We start from the raw sequence: 21,391 nt of genomic DNA, 5'->3' as shown, positions 1-21,391 counted from the left end.
CGTAAATAATAGTATTATTTTGATTTTTGAAATATGTAAGCATTTGATAAAATTTGGTATAATTCTAAAAATACACTTGTGTATATCCTAAAAATTACTCATTCTGAAATAACGGTTGTTCTTTTTGCATCTAGTTTTGTATTTTATTTTTTTGTTTAAATAGTAATTGGATATAATATTCTATATTAAAAAAAAATAAAAAAAAATAAAAATAAAATAAAATATTTGAATTGTAACTTTTTAAGAAAAATTAAAAGAGAATAGAGCCAAGGGATTTGTAACTCATGTTCTAAAATGCTATCAAATCTTACATGGTATCAAAATTTTAATTCTAATTTTTACCACTTTGGTTAATGAGAAAATTTAAGTTCAATCTTATATTTCATGTACGTTGAATATACAAGACAAAATAATGATTTCCAAAGTTTCGAGATTTTTGGAGAACTTTTTATATTCGCAATATAAATTCAGAAAGTTTAAACGATCTTTTTCCTATTTGTCACTAATAAGATGTTTTAGAAACTCGCTTCGAATTCTCTCCTATTATTATATGCTGTCGTGAAAATCTTAAGATTCTTTCTATGTAAGAGTGGATTAAAAAGTTTTCGAGCTCATTTACACTTTAATTAATGTATCATACTAAATTTCGAAAAACATTTTAATTTATAGGTGTGATTATGCACAGAAGGAAGGTTTGGGGTTAAGAATAGTATAAATTTACATTGTTTAATGTGATATATTCAAATATTGATGTATAATATAAAAAAGTAAAAGATAAATGTTTGACTAATATTTTTAGAAATTCAAATTTATGAATGGTAGAATAATAGTTTCACCCATATCCTAACAAAATCGAGTTATGATAAAAACAATCCACATCATGAACATGACCTACAATAGGTATTAATTAGAACATCAACTAATATATAATTCTATACAATGTTTTAGATAAACTTAAAAATCATAAAAATGAATTTTTAGAAAATTAATAAATTGAATACTTAAAAATAATAATAATCACAAATATCTAAAACTCAAAAACACCAAATAATACAATAATATTACATGACTTAATAAAATGTTCCAAATCACCAATTTTTCTATTACACTTCAAAATAGAAATAATATGACTATAATATCAAGCAACTAAATAGAATTATTGTTACTATTATTATTATTATTATTATTATTATTATTATTATTATTACTATTATTATTATTATATTACTATTACTATTATTATTATTATTGTTATTATTATTTAAAAAATAAAAAGGGATTCATTAATTAGTTCAGTAGAGACTAGCTCATCAGCACTATATATTAGCCCCAAAGGATTCAAGAAATGCATCAACTAATGTCATCGTCATCGTCGTCTCCGGCGAAAATGGCGGAATCCGCAGAGCAACTAAAATCGCACTGCATCATCTTCCCATGGCCGATCCAAGGTCACATCAACCCCATGCTTCAATTCGCCAAACGCCTCCACCACAAAGGCCTCAAAATCACTCTCCTCGTCACCAATTACTTGGCCAAAACCAAGCGATTCCCTACCGACGCCATCTCCACTGAAACCTACACCGACGGATACGACGACGGAATTCCGTCCGGAATCGACCACGAGGAGTGCGCGCAGAGGTTTCTGGAAGTCGCGCCGGCGTCCGTCAAGGAAGCCGTGGAGAGGATTATTGCCGATTCCGGCGACGTCAGCTGTATCGTTTACGATTCGTACTTGCCCTGGGCTTTGGACGTCGCCAAGGACCTCCGCCTCCTGGCGGCGCCGTTCTTTACTCAGTCCTGCGCCGTCGATTATTTGTACTACCTGACCTACGCCGGCGACCTGGAAATACCGGTCTCCGGCGAGAGGGAGATAACTATTCCTGGAGTGCCACCGTTGGTCGCCGGAGACCTGCCGTCGTTTCTGACGGGGCATATACCTTTCCCGACGATTTTTAAACTGGCGGTTCTGCAATTTCAGGACGTGGCGAAAGCTGATTGGCTCATTATTAATACGTTTTACGAGTCGGAGAAAGAGGTTATTTATTTTATTTTATTAATTCTGGTATATATAATAATTATTTCGTAACAAATCGAAATAAATTCATTTGTCGATTATATGTCTGCATTTAGACATACATTTGGAGTTTTAAATTTTTAAAATTTTTAGTAACAATAAAAAGATACTCCAGTATATAAATTGTGACAAAATTTAAAAAATGTCCATATAAATTTTATTTTATTTTTTACATTTAATTATTTACAGTTGGTGGAGCATATGAGGAAGCTCTCAAAAGTGGCGACGATCGGGCCGACGGTACCGTCGGTTTACCTAGACCGGCGGTTGGCGGACGACGGCGACTACGGGCTGAGCCTGTACAAGCCGGCTACCGGCGCCTGCATGGAGTGGCTGAGCCGGCGCGTGCCGGCTTCAGTGGTGTACGTTTCTTTCGGGAGCGTGACGGATTTGGGGGAGGCGCAGATGGCTGAGCTGGCGTGGGGGTTGAAGCTGACCGGAAAACCGGTTCTGTGGGTGGTCCGGTCGACGGAGCAACGGAAGGTTCCGGAAGAGTGTACGGAAGGGGAAGAAACCCTTATTGTGGCGTGGTGCCCGCAGCTGGACGTGCTGTCACACCCGGCGGTTGGGTGTTTCGTCAGCCACTGCGGCTGGAATTCTACGCTGGAGGCGCTCAGCCTCGGCGTTCCGGTGGTGGCGGTGCCGCAGTGGTCCGACCAGCCGACCAACGCCAAATTCGTGACGGATGTGTGGAAGATAGGGGTTAGGGCGGCGGCGGGGGAGGACGGGGTCGTCGGGAGGGAGAAGATGAAGGTGTGCGTGGAGGAAGTCATGGTAGGGGAGAAGGGGGCGGCGATTCGGAGGAACGCCGCGAAATGGAAGGAGCTGGCCAGGACCGCCATGGACGCCGGCGGGAGCTCCGACCGCAGCATCGACGAGTTCATTGCTTCGTGCGGTGCCTTTAAAACCGTTGCTTGATTATTAATATCGTTTTTTAATAATAATAATAATAATAATAATGTATTATTTATTATAACTATCTTCTGTTTCAATAAATATTACTACTATTTTATTACCTTCTTTCTTTGTTTTTTTTTTCCTAAATAAAATTTAAATATTCTCAATTATCTTTTTTACTTTTATTATTTTTTAATAAAATATTTTTTTTTTAGAATTAAAAATCTAAACTTCTACCCTTAATCTAGATTGAAAGGAAAAACAATTTTAAATTTTTGAAATTTTTAAAAATAATAAAAATATAATTAATAAAAATTACTATATATTAATAGTACCAAAAATTTCCAAAACTGTATATAGATATAGTTAAAGTTTTATAAACTTCCCTCTTTATTGAGTACCTACAAATCATTACCCTTTTTAGCAACGAGATTAATAAAAAATAAACGTTTCATTAAAATATAAAAGTAATTAAAATTACTTAACTTTGAAAATATTTATATGTAATAATAATAACAATTACCAATGGTAGTTAATTATTAAGTTTTGTCTTGCCAAATTTAATAGTAACAATAAATAATTTGGAAATAAATTTTAAGATTTCATACTGAAATAATACAGTACTAACTGTCCAAGCCACTTTATATATATATATATATGGTGCATTCATGTACTATTTTGTACCCAACTTTAATTATTTAGGTAAAAATAACATTAAATTTATATTTAAAGGGGAGGATTTGTGACATATATAAAGTTCCAAAATTTATTTGATTTAATATATATGGTTAGTTTTAATAGCTAATAAATGATAATATGATATAGGGATGGACTGACTAAGTGTGATGAAATACACTGTATTCTTGTTTGAACAAGTATAATTTGTTTTAAAAAAAAATTATATATATATTTAAATTCTTATAAAAACTAGCTATCAAATTACAAAAATTAATGATAATAATTTTACTCAAAAATATTTTTAATTTCAGAAAATTAATTAAGGAATAGTCTAAACCATTTAAAAAATAAAATAAAAATAATGTTCCTTACACGAGTAGTGATTTTTCTGAACTATTATATATATAATATGTTAAATTGTACAAAATTTTATTTCAATACAATATAATATATTTATTTGTCTGTGATTTTAAATTAACATCCAATTTTCAATAAAAAAATAGATTATTTTATTCCATAAAATATCATATTAAGATATAATTTTTTTTAAATATATCGAAACAATATAGAAGTTTTCTATTGTGATGGTTTCTCAATTTTCTTTTACTGAAAAAAAAAAAAAAAAAAAAAAAAAAAAAAAAAAAGAAATTTTGTTTTAGTGAGTGGCTACTTTCGGCCCAAGCCCAAATGTCAGAAAAGCCCCTTAATTAGGTTATAAAGAATTATGGGTCCATAATTGAGAAAATTAATAAGAAGATACTGAAAAAATACTTCCCCCAAGATTTTTAGTATATTAATATTTTATTAATGAGATATGCAAAGATAATTTTATTATTATTTTTTTTACATATATATAAATAATAATGTAATGATAAAATAAAGATATTTTGTATTTGTGTATAATATAACTTTACTAAAAAAGAGATAAGAACATATGGATCGACTAAAATAGAAAATTAAGAAATTTTGAATAGATAAATGGAGTAATAAAAATATTTGTGTTATTTTCCTCATAATCTTTTGTTTGTTTTACTTTTGTGAAAATTTCTAAACTGTATCATTTTTATATAATTTTCCATTTTACTTTTTTTTTTTATTTAATTTATGATACTATAATATAATTTATTTGCTTTTTGAGTTTTTTTTCCTTAATTAAGTCTTACCATATATTTTATAATCTTTAATAAAATATTATACTAAATATATGTTTCACATAAAACAATAAAAATCAAAACGTAAGTTTTTTTAAATTATTTTTAAAAAATTTCTTAATTTTTTATTAAAATATATTTCATTCGTCTCAAATATCCTACAATGTTTCATTTTTTGTCATTTCATTTTTTGTCTGTCTCGAGCGTGAAATATATTTATTTATTTTAAGAATTGGTTAATAAAAAAATTACAAACAATTGTAGGATGTTAATTTGTTATCATTAGATAACCTAATTAAGTGTAACCATCTTATAGATATTTAACATATAATGTATTTGCAGGTGCATTTAGTTTGTGACTTTTTTTTTTTGGAAAAAAAAAAATAACAATAATAATAATAGAGATGCAATATTTTATGAGAAAAAAAAATCATAAATATTCACAAAAGTTGGTAAACAAATATTCAATGTTGCTATTCAATTAGTGACTAAATCCTGTGTGTATAAAAGACTCTTTACCAAAGACTTATTGATAGGAATTAGAATTGATTCAATATGATGAAAGTCTATTTATTGAATTTATACATATGGGGACCATTCAAATTTATTTATTTCATTGACCTAATGTGTACATGGAATAGAAGCTTCCTGTTCTTCACTTTAATTTCCAATCAATGCATCATAGCATCTGTTTTTCATATCATATTAGGTAGAATATATATATATATATAAAGTATAAATAAATAACACATAATATATGATATGAAATTATGAAATATATGTATATTGAAAGTAAATTCAAAATTATTTACAATGATTGGTTTCGTATTGGAAAAATGGAAGTCCTTTTTCTCTTTGGTGATTTTTTCTTGGATATGGATTTTTATTTTTTTTTTGGTTTAAATGATTGTTGCGATGGTTAGAGCTGTTAAACGAATCGAGCCGTTCGTGAATTCGGTTCGGTTAAAGCTCGTTCGCGAACGTTCACGAGTCAAGTCGAACAAAATAAACAAGCTCGTTTGATTTACGAACAAGCCCGAGTTTTGTTCGCGAACGTTTGCAAACATTCCTTTAAATAATATATTTATTATAAATATTATATATACTGATAAAATTATAATTTATAAATAAATAAAATATTAATTTAAAATATATAAATAAATAATATTAAATTTTCTTTATAATTTATATATAAATTTAAAAGAAATAAGATAAACGAGCTCGAACAAACTCGAACGAGCTTAATCGAGCCTAAACGAACCAAACACGAACACGAGCTCAAATAACAAAATTTCTTAACGAGCCGAATTCGAACACTACGAACGAGCTCGAAAGCTTAACGAACGAACACGAGCCTTGTTCGCGAACGTTAACGAACACTTAAAATTTGGCTCGGTTCGGATCGTTAACAGCTTTAGCGATGGTATAGTATTAAATAATACCCTCTCTCCATCTAAGTTTAATACTCTCTCCATCTCATAACTCGATATTTATTTGCTTTTTGCACGTAATTTTAAAATTATTAGTATTATATTGTGATGTAGTAGAAATGATTAAAATAACCTTATTAGTATGTATGATACAAATGTAACGACATTTGTGCAATATATTGTAAGTTGTAAGGATATTTGTAATGTTAGATAGATAATACAGTTACTAAAAAATGAAATGAATACTTTGTTATGAGATGAACTAAAACGAAAAATTAGATACTTTGTTATGGGACGGAGGGAGTATTTGTGTTCGACAAGAGAATTTAAGTAGATAGCATTAAATAGAATAATTTGAGAATTAAGTGACATAGAAAAAATATTTATTTATTTGAGTGATGTGATGAGATAATTGTGGAGTAAAGATTAAATATATTTAATTATTTCTTACTTAGAAATATTTGCAGTATTTCTTTGAATAAAAATATTGTCCTAACAATTAATTAAATAAAATCATATATAATTTGTAGCAACAACATTAATTAATTAATTAATTAAAATAGCAACCACTTGAAAAAACACAATCACTAGTGTAGTCGTATTAATTAAATCAATTAGCCACCGAATCCCTAATCAATTCAATTCAATTTTATTTTATTTTATTTTTAAATAATGCTAAGTTATTTCCTACATCTTTCTTCCTCCATGCATAACAATACTCTTCCACTCAGAGTTGACATTTAGGTTCCTGATTTATAACGTTGTCTTTTCAAGTGGGTATTGGTTGACTTCAGAAATTGTCAACGCCCTGCCTATGCACCATAAATTAATTATATATATATATATATATATAGTGGCACTTTGATTATATATATAGAATGTGCTGTCCGAATAAAGATGTTGAATACTTTAAATATGATATCGTATATATTAAAGTGAGTTGGCCAGCTGTTTCTCTAGTGACCCAAAAATGAATATTTAAATTTTAATTTAATTTAATTAGTGAATAGTTGATTTGATTTGATTTGGTTTGATCTTGATTATTATTTTTTTTGTGATTTATATAAATTAATTAGGGCAAGTAAAGTGGTGAAGCACGCATGCAATTGCCAATTGCCATTAGTTGCATTTGACATCATAACCCACTAAATATATACATATTTTTTATAATGACCCAATTGTACTACATCTTTCACTAATTTTAAAAAATTAATTAATTAAATTAAATTAAATTAAATGCCAAGCCAACTACTAAGCTCCTAATAAAGATACAAAGTCAATATCAAATAGTCAAAAGCTGTCTGTCTGTCTGTCTGTCACCTTTACTTTAATTATATATTGTCTTGAATCTTTAATTTAATTTATTATTTCTTCAATAAAAAAAATAAATAAAAAAATAATACGTACTGAATATGAACTCAAACCTACTCTTCCTATTTGGTCAATAATAGAAATCATGTCACACATATTTCTGTAACTATTTTATTTTATTTTGTTTAAAATAGAAAATAGAGATGAACCTTCGCAGGAAAGGGTGCGGACCGGCGGATAGTCAAACTTTGCTTTAATTTAAACAGGAAAAATAAAAAGTCAGACTTCTTAGTATAAAATTAGCATTCTCAAAAAAAAGAAAAAATAAATATTGAATTACATTATTTATAAAGTTGATTTTTAAAAATTTAACTACAAAATTAAAAATAAAATAAAAAAGAAATCGGGTAAACTACACTAAATCTGGTAATCAGAAAATGACGAGTGTCCCAACGCATGGCACGTGGCAGCGAGGCCAGATAAGTCAGCGAGTAGCGGTCAAAATCTCAAATGAATCGTGGCCGTTGATGGGAGAGGAGACAATCGTGCGGTTGGAAAGGAATGCAGATGGAGAAGTTGGTCAACCATTCGGCATGTGGGTTGTCTTGTTCAGTTTTTTTAAGTAGTCAGCCTTTTGTAATGATCCAACTTTTGTGTTGATGAGAAGAAATCGCTACTTTAGGAAATGCGACTTTTACGATATTACAAAAATGCCCTTCGCTGAATTATGCTTTGATTCTACTTGTACACTATACTGCGTAATTTTGGTATGGTATCCGAGGGGACACGTTACGTATGAGCTGGCAATCCTTTAAAGTGGGCCCCATAGAGTCCTTCGTGATGGGCCCACTTGCGAACAGAAAAATAGGGCCAGTAATTTGTCTTTATTGCCCACTACATCGAATTCGACGATGGAGTAATCTCAGCCGTCGGATCAGTTTGACTCGTACCCGGTAGCCCGGTCACTTTCCCCACAATATATTCCCCGTCTTCCTCTTCCTCTTCCTCTGCTCATTCATTCATATTTCTCTCGTTCCCCATTTTTTCTGATGAGGTTTCTGTGAAGATAAATAGCTCTCGATTTTTGCCCAAGATTGTTTTTGTTTGAGATTTTTAGGGAGATATGGCCGTGGAGTTGCTCGGCTACGCGAATATCAACGAGCAAACGGCGATTCATGAAGCAGCGTCGGCAGGGTTGAAATCCATGGAGCATTTAATCCGAACCGTTTCTCAGAAGAATCAGCAGCAGCCGCAGCAGTGCGAGAAGATTGACTGCAGAGAGATCACGGATTTCACTGTTTCGAAGTTTAGAAAAATGATTTCTATCTTAAATCGGACTGGACACGCGCGGTTCAGGCGCGCTCCAGTTCAGCCGGCGCCTCAGCCGCCGGCGGTGACTGCTGTTAAAAGTTATCCACCGAAAAATTCGGTTCCTCAACCTTTGAGTCTGTTTTCTCTTTCTCCAGCTCCGCCGGCTCCGGCGGTGCCTACTTTGGCGCTTGATTTCACCAAACAAGGCCCATCTGTGGGAAAGGATGGGGTTGAAATCACTGGTAAAGAAGGATTCGGCTTGTCGACGGCGATGTCCACGTCCGGTAACTCTTCTTCGACCTTTGTGTCGTCGATTACCGCCGAAGGTAGCGTGTCGAACGGAAAAGGTGGATCGCCTAAAATGTTTATGCCTCCGCCTGCTGTAGCTATCTCATCTGGTAAACCTCCGCTCTCCGGCAAGAGGTGTCGTGAGCATGACCAGTCCGATGAGTTATCCGGCAAAACATCCGGCTCTAGCCGCTGCCACTGCAAAAAGAGGTATTCTATGCGCACTTTATTATAAACGCCGATTGAATATTGATTTGTTGCTTTGGTGATTCTCAATTGCTGATCTATGAGCAAACTCAATCGTGGTGGTTCATTCAATTTCTTTCGAAATCCGATGAAATCTATCAAAACATAAACTACAAAATTCAATCGCAAGGATTTGATTCGACTTCCTAATCACATAGCATTAATTGAAACTTTCCATTCATATTCTATCGGCGTATGACGCCGACGCTTCTGACAAGCTTGCTTTCAGCCGGCAACGGTTTCTGCTAATCAATTTTTCCACGACTTTCCAGATTTCACATTCATCCATATTCATAAAGCTGTTAAACAATTATTCCAGGAAATCTAAGGTGAAGAGAACGATCAGAGTCCCCGCAATTAGCTCAAAAGTCGCCGACATCCCGCCGGACGAATACTCCTGGAGAAAGTACGGCCAAAAGCCGATCAAAGGCTCACCATACCCTCGGGGATACTACAAGTGCAGTACAGTGAGGGGCTGCCCGGCGAGGAAGCACGTGGAGAGGGCAAACGATGATTCCACGATGCTAATCGTGACCTACGAAGGAGAGCACCGCCACACCCCCGAAATCTCCGGCGCCGGTACCCCCTCACAGTTGGTGGTGTTTGAGTCGTCGTGAGTAAAAAGGGGAAAGGCATCTTTTGTAATTTCGAGGTAGTTTGAGGCTATTTTCGGAAATAGATATATTCAGGGGTAGATTTGGAACTCTTGTGTAAATTTGTTAGACGTAGTCCGTAGATGACACCAGAATCCGCGAAACCCAAAAAAAGGAAAAAAAAAAAAGAAAAAGAAAGTTTTATTAATTTCCCTCAAATATTTTAGATTCATAGTTGAATAAGATTCTTCTACTATTTTACTGCATAGGATGCCCATAATTGAGAATCGCATATAATTCTTTCTTTATTTATTTTCTCGACATAGGAATGGAATAAAGTCGTGCTTTTTTGCTAAGGTCAAAAAGATAGGTTATATATATATTTTTTAAAATAAATAAAAAACAGATACTTAAAAGTGCCCATCCCATGTGATGCTTTTCAATCACCATTTCAGCCAATTTTGAAATTTGGATGCATAAAGTCTACTCGCCACCCCACCCCACCCCACCCCCTCAACAAATTTTCAATCCACACAGTTGATATTTATTAATTAATTCCATACACCCCACTAAATTTTAAAAAAGAAAAGTTTAATCTTTTTATTATATTACTACATAGGTATTCATTCTCCAAACTAAAATTCAAATCCGTGATGCAAACACCCTCTGGTTTCCTCTAACCACACTCATTAACTTGAATGATCATCACATGGAGGTAATAAACCTCCAGTTAATTAGAACTAATAATTACTTCTATTTTCTTTCAACATCCCCAATTCATAAATAGTCAAAATGTGGGGGGCAGTTGAGTCATAACTCATAACTAATACTCACTCTCATTATGGCCTTTGAACCAAACCCTCCAACTACTTCACAACTAACCATTTTTATTTATTCCACACAACAAATACCCACCAAATATCCCCAAACCCATGTGGGACTTACAATTTACAACCACTCCATCGTTTCTACATACTCCAATTTTTGTGGGCATTCTTTTTTTTATCACCAAAATTTTCATTTTTATTTTGTGGGTCTTCGCAAGAAGCCACAAAAAATAATAATAAAAATGAACATATAATGATGTTGATGATGATAGAGATTCATGTGGGAAATTGCAATCAAGAACACGTTTTTTCGTACCTTATTTGATACGTGCCATGTGCTACTTCAATTGACCAGTCTAATTATTTTACTTGGACCACATGAATAAAACCTATTTTAATCGTTCCAGCTTCATAATGTGGGCAGTAATCGAGAGAAAATTTAATGTAGTATTTTTTAAGTTATACTTTTGACCCATATCCACAATTCAAACTAGTTGACTAACAGGTTTTTTGACCAGATTTTTTGGTTCATTAATTATTACCTAATTGTTTTCCTACACGGAACTTAGTGCTGATAGTTCTTCACATGGGCCAGCGCATAGACCAATTTAATTAATGGACCAACCTTACCGAGGCCCATTTATTTCTTTATTGGGCTTTACTTGGACCTATACATATAATATTTATACTTAATGTAGCCTTTTGATTTATTTATTTTACACAAATCTTGGAAGTATCACCTCATCCAAAAGTTTGTATTTATCTTAGAATGGTGTGAATAAAAAAATTCATTGAATTTGATTTTCTTAATGAATAATAATGATTAAATATAGTATTTTGAGTGAAAATACATAATGTGTTTTTTGTATTCTATTCATATTTTTAAGTGAAATAATTATTTTGATATAATATTTTTAAGGGTAAATAAAAGAGTGTTTCAAATATGCGACTTTAATGTATTATTATGATAAGATATAGAGAATTATTATTGATTCTGGAATGTTCGTGATTGGATATAAAATAAAATAAAAATATTAGTAAAAAGGTAGTAGCAATAAAAGCGAGACAGGCAAAAGAAAAAAGGAAAGAAAGAATGAAAACAAAGAAAGAAACAAAGTAGAGAGAGAGGCAAAATATACCGACTGAGTCTGACTGTCAAGCACTTGGACACGAAGATCAGAGGCAGGCAGGGCTGCTGCTGCTGGTTTCCAAAAGCATTCGCCTTTTTCGCTTTACGATTAGGGTTCATCGCTCCCATTTTTGGCCATCGGACGATTCCACCGTCGACTTTGTGGAGGTACAGCAACTACACTACTGATTTCTTGAGCAGATCTATTTTGCATCCGATTCCGGGCGAATTTTTTGTAGCATTTGTTAATTCGAGTTAGAGTCGAGGCTAGTTTGTCGAAGAAATGGTGGCGTTTTCGTGTGGTTTTTCATGAGGTAGTTGGGGGAATATATCTGGCCATTGATTTTTTTTATTTTTTTTTCGTTTGATTGCTCGGTTTAAATTTGGTAACGTTGGTGAGTGAAAATAATGAAAGTTAGGTTCTACAAGAAACCGGATTGATTTTGCATAGTTTGAGTAAATAAAAGCGAAGAATAACGGAAAAGGGGGGGGAAACTGTTGCCGTCGGTGGTGAATCTTAGGGTTTGTATGTTTTGGGGAAAAATCATTGGTTCATTTTGAGGCAGTTGGTGATTTGATTTGATTGGTTGTGATGGATAAAGGCATTGATCACTTGATATCTGCTAGGAAGCTTTTGAAAGCCAATGTGGAGAAATCCAAGTGTTTAGGGGCATCTTTAGAAAAATCAGGATCTATATTAGGTGAGATTAGCTGTAGATTACCTTCGTTGGAGGTCGCGGTTTGGCCAATCCAAGCCGAAAGGGATGCCCTCAGCGCCGTTGGTGGTCACATCAACCAAGCTGTAGTTCCTGCAGCTTCAGTTCTTAAGGTTTTCGACGCCATCCATGGGCTTGAAAAATCATTGTCTGATCCACAGTATGACCTTTTGGGATATCTTAGTGTCCTCAAACGCCTTGAAGAGGCGTTGCGATTCTTGGGGGATAACTGTGGGATGGCTATTCAATGGTTGGGTGATATAGTGGAGTATCTGGATGATCATAGGGTTGCAGACAAGGCATTTATTTCGAGTTTAAAGAAGGCGCTGGCGAATCTCAGGGAGCTGGAGGCAGGCGATGAGAAGGGCCGCCTTGATGGGGGGCTGTTGGAGGCTGCGCTCGACAGATTGCAGAATGAGTTCAGGAGACTGCTGGTTGAGAATACTGTTCCGCTGCCTATGTCCTCTCCAACCTTACCGGGCGAGCAAGCTTGCATTGCGCCATCACCATTGCCGGTGGCAGTCATCCAGAAGTTGCAGGCTATTTTAGGGAGATTAATTGCGAATGAGAGGCTTGAAAAGTGTATATCCATTTACATTGAGGTTCGGAGCTCTAATGTTCGGGCTAGCCTGCAAGCCCTTAATTTGGATTACCTTGAAATATCGGTGTCTGAATTCAACGACGTAGCGAGCATTGAGGGTTATATAGCCAAGTGGGGAAAACATTTGGAGTTTGCTGTGAAACACCTGTTTGAAGCTGAGTATAAGCTTTGCAACGACGTGTTTGAACGAATGGGATTGGACGTGTGGAAGAGCTGCTTTGCCAAAATTGCTGCGCAGGCCGGAATGCTCGCCTTCCTGCAGTTTGGCAAAACAGTTACAGAAAGTCGCAAGGATCCCATCAAGCTATTGAAACTGCTCGACATTTTTGCATCCCTAAGCAAGCTTAGATCAGACTTCAACCGCCTCTTTGGTGGGGCTCCGTGCGCGGAGATTCAAAACCTTACAAGGGATCTAATCAAGAGATTAATTGGCGGAGCATGCGAAATTTTCTGGGAGCTATTGGTTCAAGTTGAGCTGCAACGACGCACGCCTCCTCCACCTGATTGCAGCATCCCTAGAGTCGTAACATTTATCACTGATTACTGCAACAAGCTGATCGGGGATGACTACAGGCCAATCCTGATGCAGGTTCTTGTCATCGAACGGAGCTGGAAGCAGGAGAAGTTCCAGGAGCGAATCCTCTACAACGAACTTCTAAAATTAGTACAATCTATCGAGGTGAATTTGGACACGTGGTCCAAGGGTTACAAAGATGCAGTCCCCTCCTACCTCTTCCAGATGAACAATCACTGGCATTTATACAAGCATCTGAAAGGGTCGAGATTTGGTGGGCTTTTAGGAGATACATGGCTGCGAGAACACGAACAGTACAAGGACTATTTTTCAACCATGTATTTGCGCGAGAGCTGGGGGAAGCTCCCGACTCTCCTGAGCCGGGAAGGGCTGATCCTCTTTTCCGGTGGGCGAGCAACTGCGCGCAATTTGGTGAAACAGAGATTGAAAGCGTTCAATGAAGCGTTCGATGAGATGTACAAGAAACATTCCAATTACGTGATTGCAGACAAGGAGCTTCGCGAGAAGACATGCCAGGCGATCATCCAGACCATTGTGCCGGTGTATCGTAGCTATATGCAGAACTACGGGCCACTTGTGGAACAGGACGCAAGCGCAAGCAAATACGCCAAGTACACGGCGCAGTCGTTGGAGAAGATGTTCAACTCTCTTTTCCATCCGAAGCTGGCGAAGCACGGCAGCTTGAAGGTGAGGCATCCTAGCGGAAAATTCAACCCTCCTTCGGAAGATCCGCAGAGTGTAAAGTGAAAAACTTGCAGAATCTGCATTGGATTGGATGTTGATGTTGATGTTGTATATACTACCATGAGTATCAGGATCAGGATCAGGATCAGTGTGAGGATGGGGTTGGGGTTATTGTTATTGAAGAAGATGAAGATGAAGATGAAGATGCAAATATTAGTTACTTGCAGGTAGTAGTAACTTAACTATGGTTCAGGAGAAGAGGGGGATGGGGAGGGGGAAGGAGATCAATCTGAAGTCAGAGAGAGAGTATTTTATTATATGGAATGGAAATATGGAATAATAATGAGAACGATACTGCCTATTTATGAAATGGAATTTTAGTCCTGTTCTGATGATAATGGCACAATTTATTACTTTATTGTGTGTAGGTTTTACCAGTAATGTATGTGTCTCTATATATACACATACAATTTCAATCTATCAATAAACAAAATTAGGAGTGGGTGAGAGTGGTTTGGTTGGTTCCCATTCATTGTACAGACACAAACATATGTACAAATAATTGTAAATTATGGAAATTATTTTTTAATATATATATATATTTGATTTGATATATTTAAAATTCTTTTTAGTAAATAATACTTAGAAAATAAGAAAAGTTGCCAAACTATGTGTATATTAGATATGTGTGTATTTGTTTATTAGTGTGTTTGATATAAGTTTACAGAGCTTCCCAGTTAAGCACAGTCCTCCTTTGAGCTTTTCTTTTTAGAAGCTGAAATAGTTAAAAATAGCAACAAAATCGTATGTATATAAAAAAAAAAGATTTCTTATAATTATTAAATTTCATTATACACCTCTCAATCCCTCCTCCTCCTCCTCCTCCTCAGGGTTTATTACTAAATTTCACCTCTCAATTCCTCCTAAGGGTTTAGGATTCGAGGGCTTTTGAGGATAACAATGATTGACAAATCCAAGAAGGGGAAGAAGAGACCGATCACCGAAGAGAACGCAGCCGCTTTGTTGGAGAGGTACTTTTTCCTCGGAGATTTTCGGTCTTTTCCGTTTGGGGTTTTTATCATTTATTGGGATTTCTGTAGGTACCCATTATCGACGGTGCTGGCTTTGCTGCGAGAGGTGGCGCATGTGGCTGGAGAAAAAATTGATTGGGATAAAGTGGTGAAGAATACCGCCACCGGAATTTCCGGTGCGAGGGAGTGCCAAATGCTTTGGCGACATCTTGCGTATGGGGAAACCCTAACCGATCAAAGCGTGGTTGCTGCTGCGAATTCCTTGGTCTGTTTTTCTATTGTCTGTTTCTGATTTTTGTACATTCTGACGTAAGTCGATTGTGGTTTTGCTCGATTTCATGCACCGGTCTGCTCTATAGTAATTAATTAATTGTCGTTGTCTTTGTATGTCGGTGCGTCTTTTTCACTTTACGCCATGGATATGTATGCAAGATGAATATTGTCGAAAATTTGTGCCTAGCAGATGCTCTCTTGTTGTGGTTGAGTTTTTAGCTCGAATTACTGATTGGGAAATTTCCTATCTATGGTTATAGGATGATGACAGTGATTTGGAATATGAAGTAGAGGCCGTTCCTGCCGTTCCTCGCGAAGCGTTGACGGAGGCTGCTGCGTGTGTTAAAGTATGTAATGCAAAAGATAATCTTTTACCTACAAGTCTCTCATATCTGTTCTTAAACTGATTTCTAGTTTTCCAGATTTATTTTGCAGAAACATTGAATTTTCAAACTGACTTTGCTTTTAAGCAAGTTTTTATGAAGAATTTATTATCTGAGATAGGACAATCTTTTGGAATATAGCAAGGATCTCTAGTTTGTAGAAGAAACAGATGTTTTGTTTAAACTGAGTTGGAAGGGAAGTTTATTATTTGAAGGATGCGGAAACTATTGATGCGTCATTAATGCAAGATTCCACTGTCTTTGTTGATTCTTAGCTTCAAATTCGCAAAATATAGATTCCTGTTCTGTTGGACATTGAATTTTAAAACCAACTTGACGTTTTGAGCACGTTAATAAGACTGCATATACTGTTGGAGAATAGGGGCGTAATGTGAATGGAGTTAGGTTCTAATGTCGTAGCCAGTAATCCGTTTTGGAGGGATATTTGTAATTTAAATGAGGCAGCAACTTTTGATTTTTCCTCATTTATTAAAGATAATTCTTCATCCATTTGTTCAATTGCTTTTTCTGTAGGTTTTAATTGATTCAGGTTGTTTGGATAACAATCCGACCTCTAATCTTGAAGCGCCATTGACAATTAATGTACCGAGCAGCAGAGCACAAGCTGGTCCTTCAGATGGTTCAGTTCTCTTCGACTCTACGCAGGGAAAAAATGTTCGCATCTCAGTACCAGTTCAAATACAACCATTATCATCTGGAATAAGCAGTGAAAAGAGGCCCAATAATGGGGCATCAGGAGCAGATGCGGCTTCACGAAAAAGGAGAAGGGTTTGGTCTGCAGAGGAGGATACAAAACTCACTGCTGCTGTGAAAAAATATGGGGAACGAAATTGGGCTAGTATTGCCAGGGGAGATTTCGAAAACAATAGAAAGCCGTCAGAGCTATCTCAGGTTCTTCATACCCACAATTCCGCTTTAATTGAATTGTTTTATGCTTTGTTAGCGCACGTATTAAACAAAACCAAAGATGCAATTATTAGGTAAATTGCTTATTAGGTTATGTGTTTTTAGAGAGATCTGTTGCCTGTCTATGATAAGGTTTTACATTTTCCTTTTCGTACAAACATTTAGATGCTTATGTGTGCTGATGAAGGATTTGTTTTCAGATTGTAAAATTATGCAGCAGCATTTATTTCTTTTGTTTTCAGTCTTCCTTCAGCCAACGTCACACACATAACTTTTGCTGCCCCGGTTCATATCCTTTTTTAGAACTCCTATGGCCGACCTGTCCCCCAACCTAAAAGTTTGACCGTCTCATTTTCTGAATAACCCCTTAAGTTATGAGTTGTTAATATCAGCTGGTAAATGATTCTGAGCTATTTTCAGAAGTTTTCTAGTATCTTGCATCGTCACGATGATGGTCATACTTCGGTTGTTGCTGAAACTGTCAAACTGATGAAAGAAGACAGATTGAGTCTGGTGTATTCCACTATGTTCTCTCTCTCTCTCTCTCTCTCTCTCTATATATATATATATATATATATATGCGTGTGTAGCCCGTGTTTATCTGGATGGCGTTTAGTAATCATTGTTTGTGGTGTAGCCTCGTAAAAGCCTCTGGACATTGAATAGATTTCCTGTGTTTGTTTCTATCATATTTCATTGTACTCTCTTGTGTCGAGGAAATTTGTTATCAAAGTTTAATTCATGAGGATGTGCATTTGTAGAGATGGTCCAGCCTGAGGAAAAAACAAGGCAATGCAAATGCAGGAACCAGTTCAAAATTTTCTGAAACTCAACTAGCAGCTGCTCATCGGGCCGTGTCCTTAGCCCTAAATATGCCGCTGGGTGGTGAAAATTTGAAGACAGGTGAATCTCATTGTCAGTTTCTACCTGTTTTATCATTTTATTTTGAGCAGAAATTTGGCATCTTGGTTGGAAGAACCATCCTTGAAATGGGTAAATGCCTGTGCCCTATAGCCGAGAATTAGTTCTGTGATATGAAGTTTTATCGCGTGTTTTTTTGTTGCCATATTGCTACATCTCTTGTGAATAATTGGATGCTTAGTTGCTCCTAGCCTTTGCTTTTCCTCCGCCTGGTTTTGAAATAAATTAGCATTTAGTAATATCTTTAGATGCTTTCTTATCTCAATCACCATGAAAGAAAGTTAATTTGGTACAGCCTTTGATTTTAGGAGATGCTCATTGTTTTCCATAACAAAAGATTTACGATGTTGTGCTGAGTTTGTCTTTAATGCATGCTTGTCGGTACTGCATAGTAGTTGGCATATTGTGAACATATCTGTTCTTTCCGAAGGGAACAGTGGCGCCGTACTTTTTTCCTAAAGCATTTGATTTCGCTATACCTCAGTGGTATTTGCTTCATATTCGTCATTGTCTGTCGCAAGAGAAACATTCTTGGTGCTATGCATTACCCATAGTCGAACTTTAGTTTCTACCTTGTTTATTACCTTACGAATAAATGATCTCCTCATAGTTAGAATGAAATTAAACCATATACCTGATTTCCTGCAGATCACCATTTTGGAAGGACCGGGCCTCTGAAACCTCCGGCGCCAACTGTGAGACCGCCAAACCCTATTTCCACCCCCGACTCTATGGTCAAAGCTGCTGCAGTTGCTGCCGGGGCGCGCATCGCTACCTCTGCTGATGCACCTTCTATAATCGATGCTTCCCGGCTTCAGAATGTTGTCCGTATCACAACTGGTGCAAGCTCTGCGGTCAAATCCCCCCCTCCGCCCCTTTCGAGCCAACTGCCTAGCAATGTGCATTTTATCCGGAATGGCCTTGCAAGAGCGCCAATCTCCACTTACACTGCGCCTAAACCGAACACTACTTTACCTGTTGAAGCCCCGCAAGCTCAATACCAACGCAGTATAAAAGCTGCAACACCAGCAGCACCACAGCCTAGCCCTTTGAAGACTCCTGGAGTGGAAAATGCAACGGCGTCCATTCCATCTCCTGCTGCTGCCGTGCCCCCCAAAGTTGCTGCGGCTTCTACCTCAGCCAATGAGTCGAAAAAGATTGTCCAAGAAACTAACCAAGCTGAGATCTGTAAATCTGCCTCGATGAATCAGGGTAAAGCTTCTGCTCCCGTTACCCGTCCAACTCAGGAAGCTCAAATGGCTCCGGCTGTATTGCAAGCAGAAGACACTGGTAATTTCTCCAACATTTGTACCTAGAGAAGAAGAGATTTATAGATTGTAGACTACGTGTTAATGAAAAGACGATGGTCAATCTTGCAGGTAAAAAAATTCCTGATAAGCAGCAAAGACATGAGGATTCCAGTTCGGCTATGGATGTGATCAAGGAAAATGTCAAAACTGAGTGATTTGGAACACACAACAGGCTGCAAGAAAGGTTCCATTAACTAATTCTGAAACTTTTTTTTCTGACTAATCTCTGCTAAATAGCAGGTTTTTATTTTTGTGTTCTTGTCTGACCAAATGTCTAAATACAGAGTTGCTGATTACTACTTTCAATGCTACAATAGTTCAAATCATTATCAAAACCTACAAGAAAGATGAAGTGTAACAAGTAGTAACATCTTTAATGAAGCGATTCTAAAATATATATATATATATATATATATATTAGAAAATACTACTGGAGAATGAACTGAAATGAGCATAAACAACTTTAGTGACGATCTTCATTTGAAAAGTGGAAAATAACATATGGCAATTAGTTTGATAAAAATGCACAAACCTTCAACAAAAATAGACTGGACTATCGCAGAATTACAATCCCAGTTCGGAAAAAGGTGATCGGCATCGGAAAAAATGCTGATACTAAATCAATATACAACTAACTGGTCATAAAAATTTCTGAATTCGTTCGATAAAAAAATATAAAAATTCAAAATATGTGCAGAAACTGAAACGGTGGAAGTGTGAGTGATGAAGAGAGAGAGAGGGGAAAGGCAAATGACGTTATAATGCTTACGTAATCATCGTCATCATCATATATATATTATATATATATTTTTAATGAAAAGAATAATACAGAGACAAAAGCAACCGATTGAAGTCTCTACGTGTCAATTTAGCTCCGTCATCCTTCTCTTCTCTTCTCTTCTTCGCTATCTATATTCAATTCATACCTCTTTTTTCACTTTCATTCGATATTTTGTGACGATTGTTCAGTTGAATATGATGGAAGGAATACGCACCAAATTTTGATTTACAAATGAGACGAACATCAATCCGGAATTTCCTCACCCCCAACCACAATTTGAATTTATGTCTTCTACTTTAATTAATTCAGTCAGCACCGATTTTTTGTCAATATATTGGAGTTATTCCTCTCAAAATTTTCAAGCAGAGAACGATTCATGCGATGTGATTAGCAATAGAAAAGGTAAGCAGATCATTTGAAGCAGAGTAGTGATTTCTGTACGCACCTGGTTATTTTTGCAAACAAGCTGAAGGAATGGAGAGAATCGATGGCGGTTATGTTGACGGAGACAGCGAGGGGAAGGAAATTGTTCAGGATGTTGTTCCTCATCCTCTGCCGTCGTCTAGCGATGGAGAGAGTGATGTTGATGAACGAGAGACGCAACCTAATCGCCGGAGAACGCTGGATTCCTTGGCTGCGCTCGAAGATGCTCTTCCGATTAAGTAACTGAATCTGTTCCTGTTTCATAATTCCTAATTCATCACACTGTTTAGCGTTTACAACACACACGTACATGTACGTAGATATGTATGAATATGTGTGACCTGAATTTGATTTTCTGATCTTCTGCAGAAGAGGTCTGTCCAGATTTTACAATGGACGGTCGAAATCGTTCTGCAACTTGAACCAACTAAGTGTTGAGGACATTCGTGATTTGGGGAAGAAGGATCACATATGCAATAAACGGCGCAGGTTGCTTCTCGCGCACAAGTACTACAACAACGACGACGGAGTTCGCAATGCTCCACCGCTCCATGTCACCGACGGCGACAGAGATTCCGCCTTGGCTCACGCAGCTTCCATGCCTGTCGTCTTCTTCGCCGCCGATCGAATTGAAGAAGATGAAGACGGAGAAATAAACGATAATGGCAGCCTAGAAGAAAAAGGATCTCCAAGTGAATTGATCTGAGCCGTCCATCTGTCTTCCCATACAAAAATAAATAAAATAATTATTTAATTAATTAAAAACCATCCTTCCCTCTCCAACTTCTGGGAACAGGAGGAATTAGTGTAATATTAATACTAAAATATATCATGTCACAAAACAATTGTTTCAATACTTATTTTTTTTTTT

The 21,391-nt window shown here is 36.1% G+C and overlaps 5 protein-coding genes and 1 long non-coding RNA gene across 9 annotated transcripts; 5 read left to right on the top strand and 1 right to left on the bottom strand.

The window, feature by feature from the left end:
* The first annotated feature begins 1,387 nt into the window (after positions 1-1,387).
* LOC127265416 (UDP-glycosyltransferase 74E2-like) lies at positions 1,388-2,992 on the top strand. The gene is made up of 2 exons (XM_051295195.1): positions 1,388-2,035; positions 2,264-2,992. Exons 1-2 carry the CDS (start codon positions 1,388-1,390, stop codon positions 2,990-2,992), a joined length of 1,377 nt encoding a protein of 458 aa, XP_051151152.1.
* Positions 2,993-8,540: 5,548 nt separating this feature from the next.
* LOC127265678 (probable WRKY transcription factor 17) lies at positions 8,541-10,177 on the top strand. The gene is made up of 2 exons (XM_051295613.1): positions 8,541-9,350; positions 9,706-10,177. Exons 1-2 carry the CDS (start codon positions 8,665-8,667, stop codon positions 10,001-10,003), a joined length of 984 nt encoding a protein of 327 aa, XP_051151570.1. The 5' UTR covers positions 8,541-8,664; the 3' UTR covers positions 10,004-10,177.
* A 1,688-nt stretch (positions 10,178-11,865) lies between these two features.
* LOC127265486 (uncharacterized) lies at positions 11,866-20,553 on the top strand. 4 transcript variants are annotated; one of them, XM_051295299.1, is made up of 9 exons: positions 11,866-12,103; positions 15,362-15,502; positions 15,572-15,767; positions 16,036-16,122; positions 16,693-17,070; positions 17,847-17,988; positions 18,655-19,296; positions 19,386-19,500; positions 20,464-20,553. In XM_051295299.1, the coding sequence occupies exons 2-8, from the start codon at positions 15,432-15,434 to the stop codon at positions 19,469-19,471; spliced, it is 1,602 nt and encodes a 533-aa protein (XP_051151256.1). In that variant the 5' UTR covers positions 11,866-12,103; positions 15,362-15,431; the 3' UTR covers positions 19,472-19,500; positions 20,464-20,553. The 4 variants fall into 4 exon arrangements, with proteins under 4 accessions (XP_051151256.1, XP_051151254.1, XP_051151253.1 ...); XM_051295297.1 differs by lacking the exon at positions 20,464-20,553 and having other exon boundaries at positions 15,407-15,502; positions 19,386-19,615; XM_051295296.1 differs by lacking the exon at positions 20,464-20,553 and having other exon boundaries at positions 15,400-15,502; positions 19,386-19,615.
* LOC127265485 (exocyst complex component EXO70A1-like) lies at positions 12,102-14,978 on the top strand. The gene has a single exon (XM_051295294.1). It carries the CDS (start codon positions 12,528-12,530, stop codon positions 14,532-14,534), a length of 2,007 nt encoding a protein of 668 aa, XP_051151251.1. The 5' UTR covers positions 12,102-12,527; the 3' UTR covers positions 14,535-14,978.
* On the bottom strand, positions 19,205-20,959 carry LOC127265488 (uncharacterized). The gene is made up of 3 exons (XR_007841964.1): positions 20,862-20,959; positions 20,543-20,775; positions 19,205-19,318 (listed from the first exon to the last, which is right to left on the bottom strand). It is a non-coding gene; the product is annotated as an uncharacterized LOC127265488 (long non-coding RNA).
* LOC127265487 (protein OXIDATIVE STRESS 3 LIKE 2-like) lies at positions 20,572-21,226 on the top strand. The gene is made up of 2 exons (XM_051295300.1): positions 20,572-20,759; positions 20,890-21,226. Exons 1-2 carry the CDS (start codon positions 20,572-20,574, stop codon positions 21,224-21,226), a joined length of 525 nt encoding a protein of 174 aa, XP_051151257.1.
* Positions 21,227-21,391: the final 165 nt, after the last annotated feature.

This window comes from Andrographis paniculata, unplaced genomic scaffold (assembly GCF_009805555.1).
Source record: "Andrographis paniculata isolate CXL003 unplaced genomic scaffold, ASM980555v1 Contig73END, whole genome shotgun sequence".
NCBI lineage: Eukaryota > Viridiplantae > Streptophyta > Magnoliopsida > Lamiales > Acanthaceae > Andrographis > Andrographis paniculata.
Note: the sequence above shows the minus strand (reverse complement) of the source record. Positions and strands in the feature narration are given on the sequence as shown.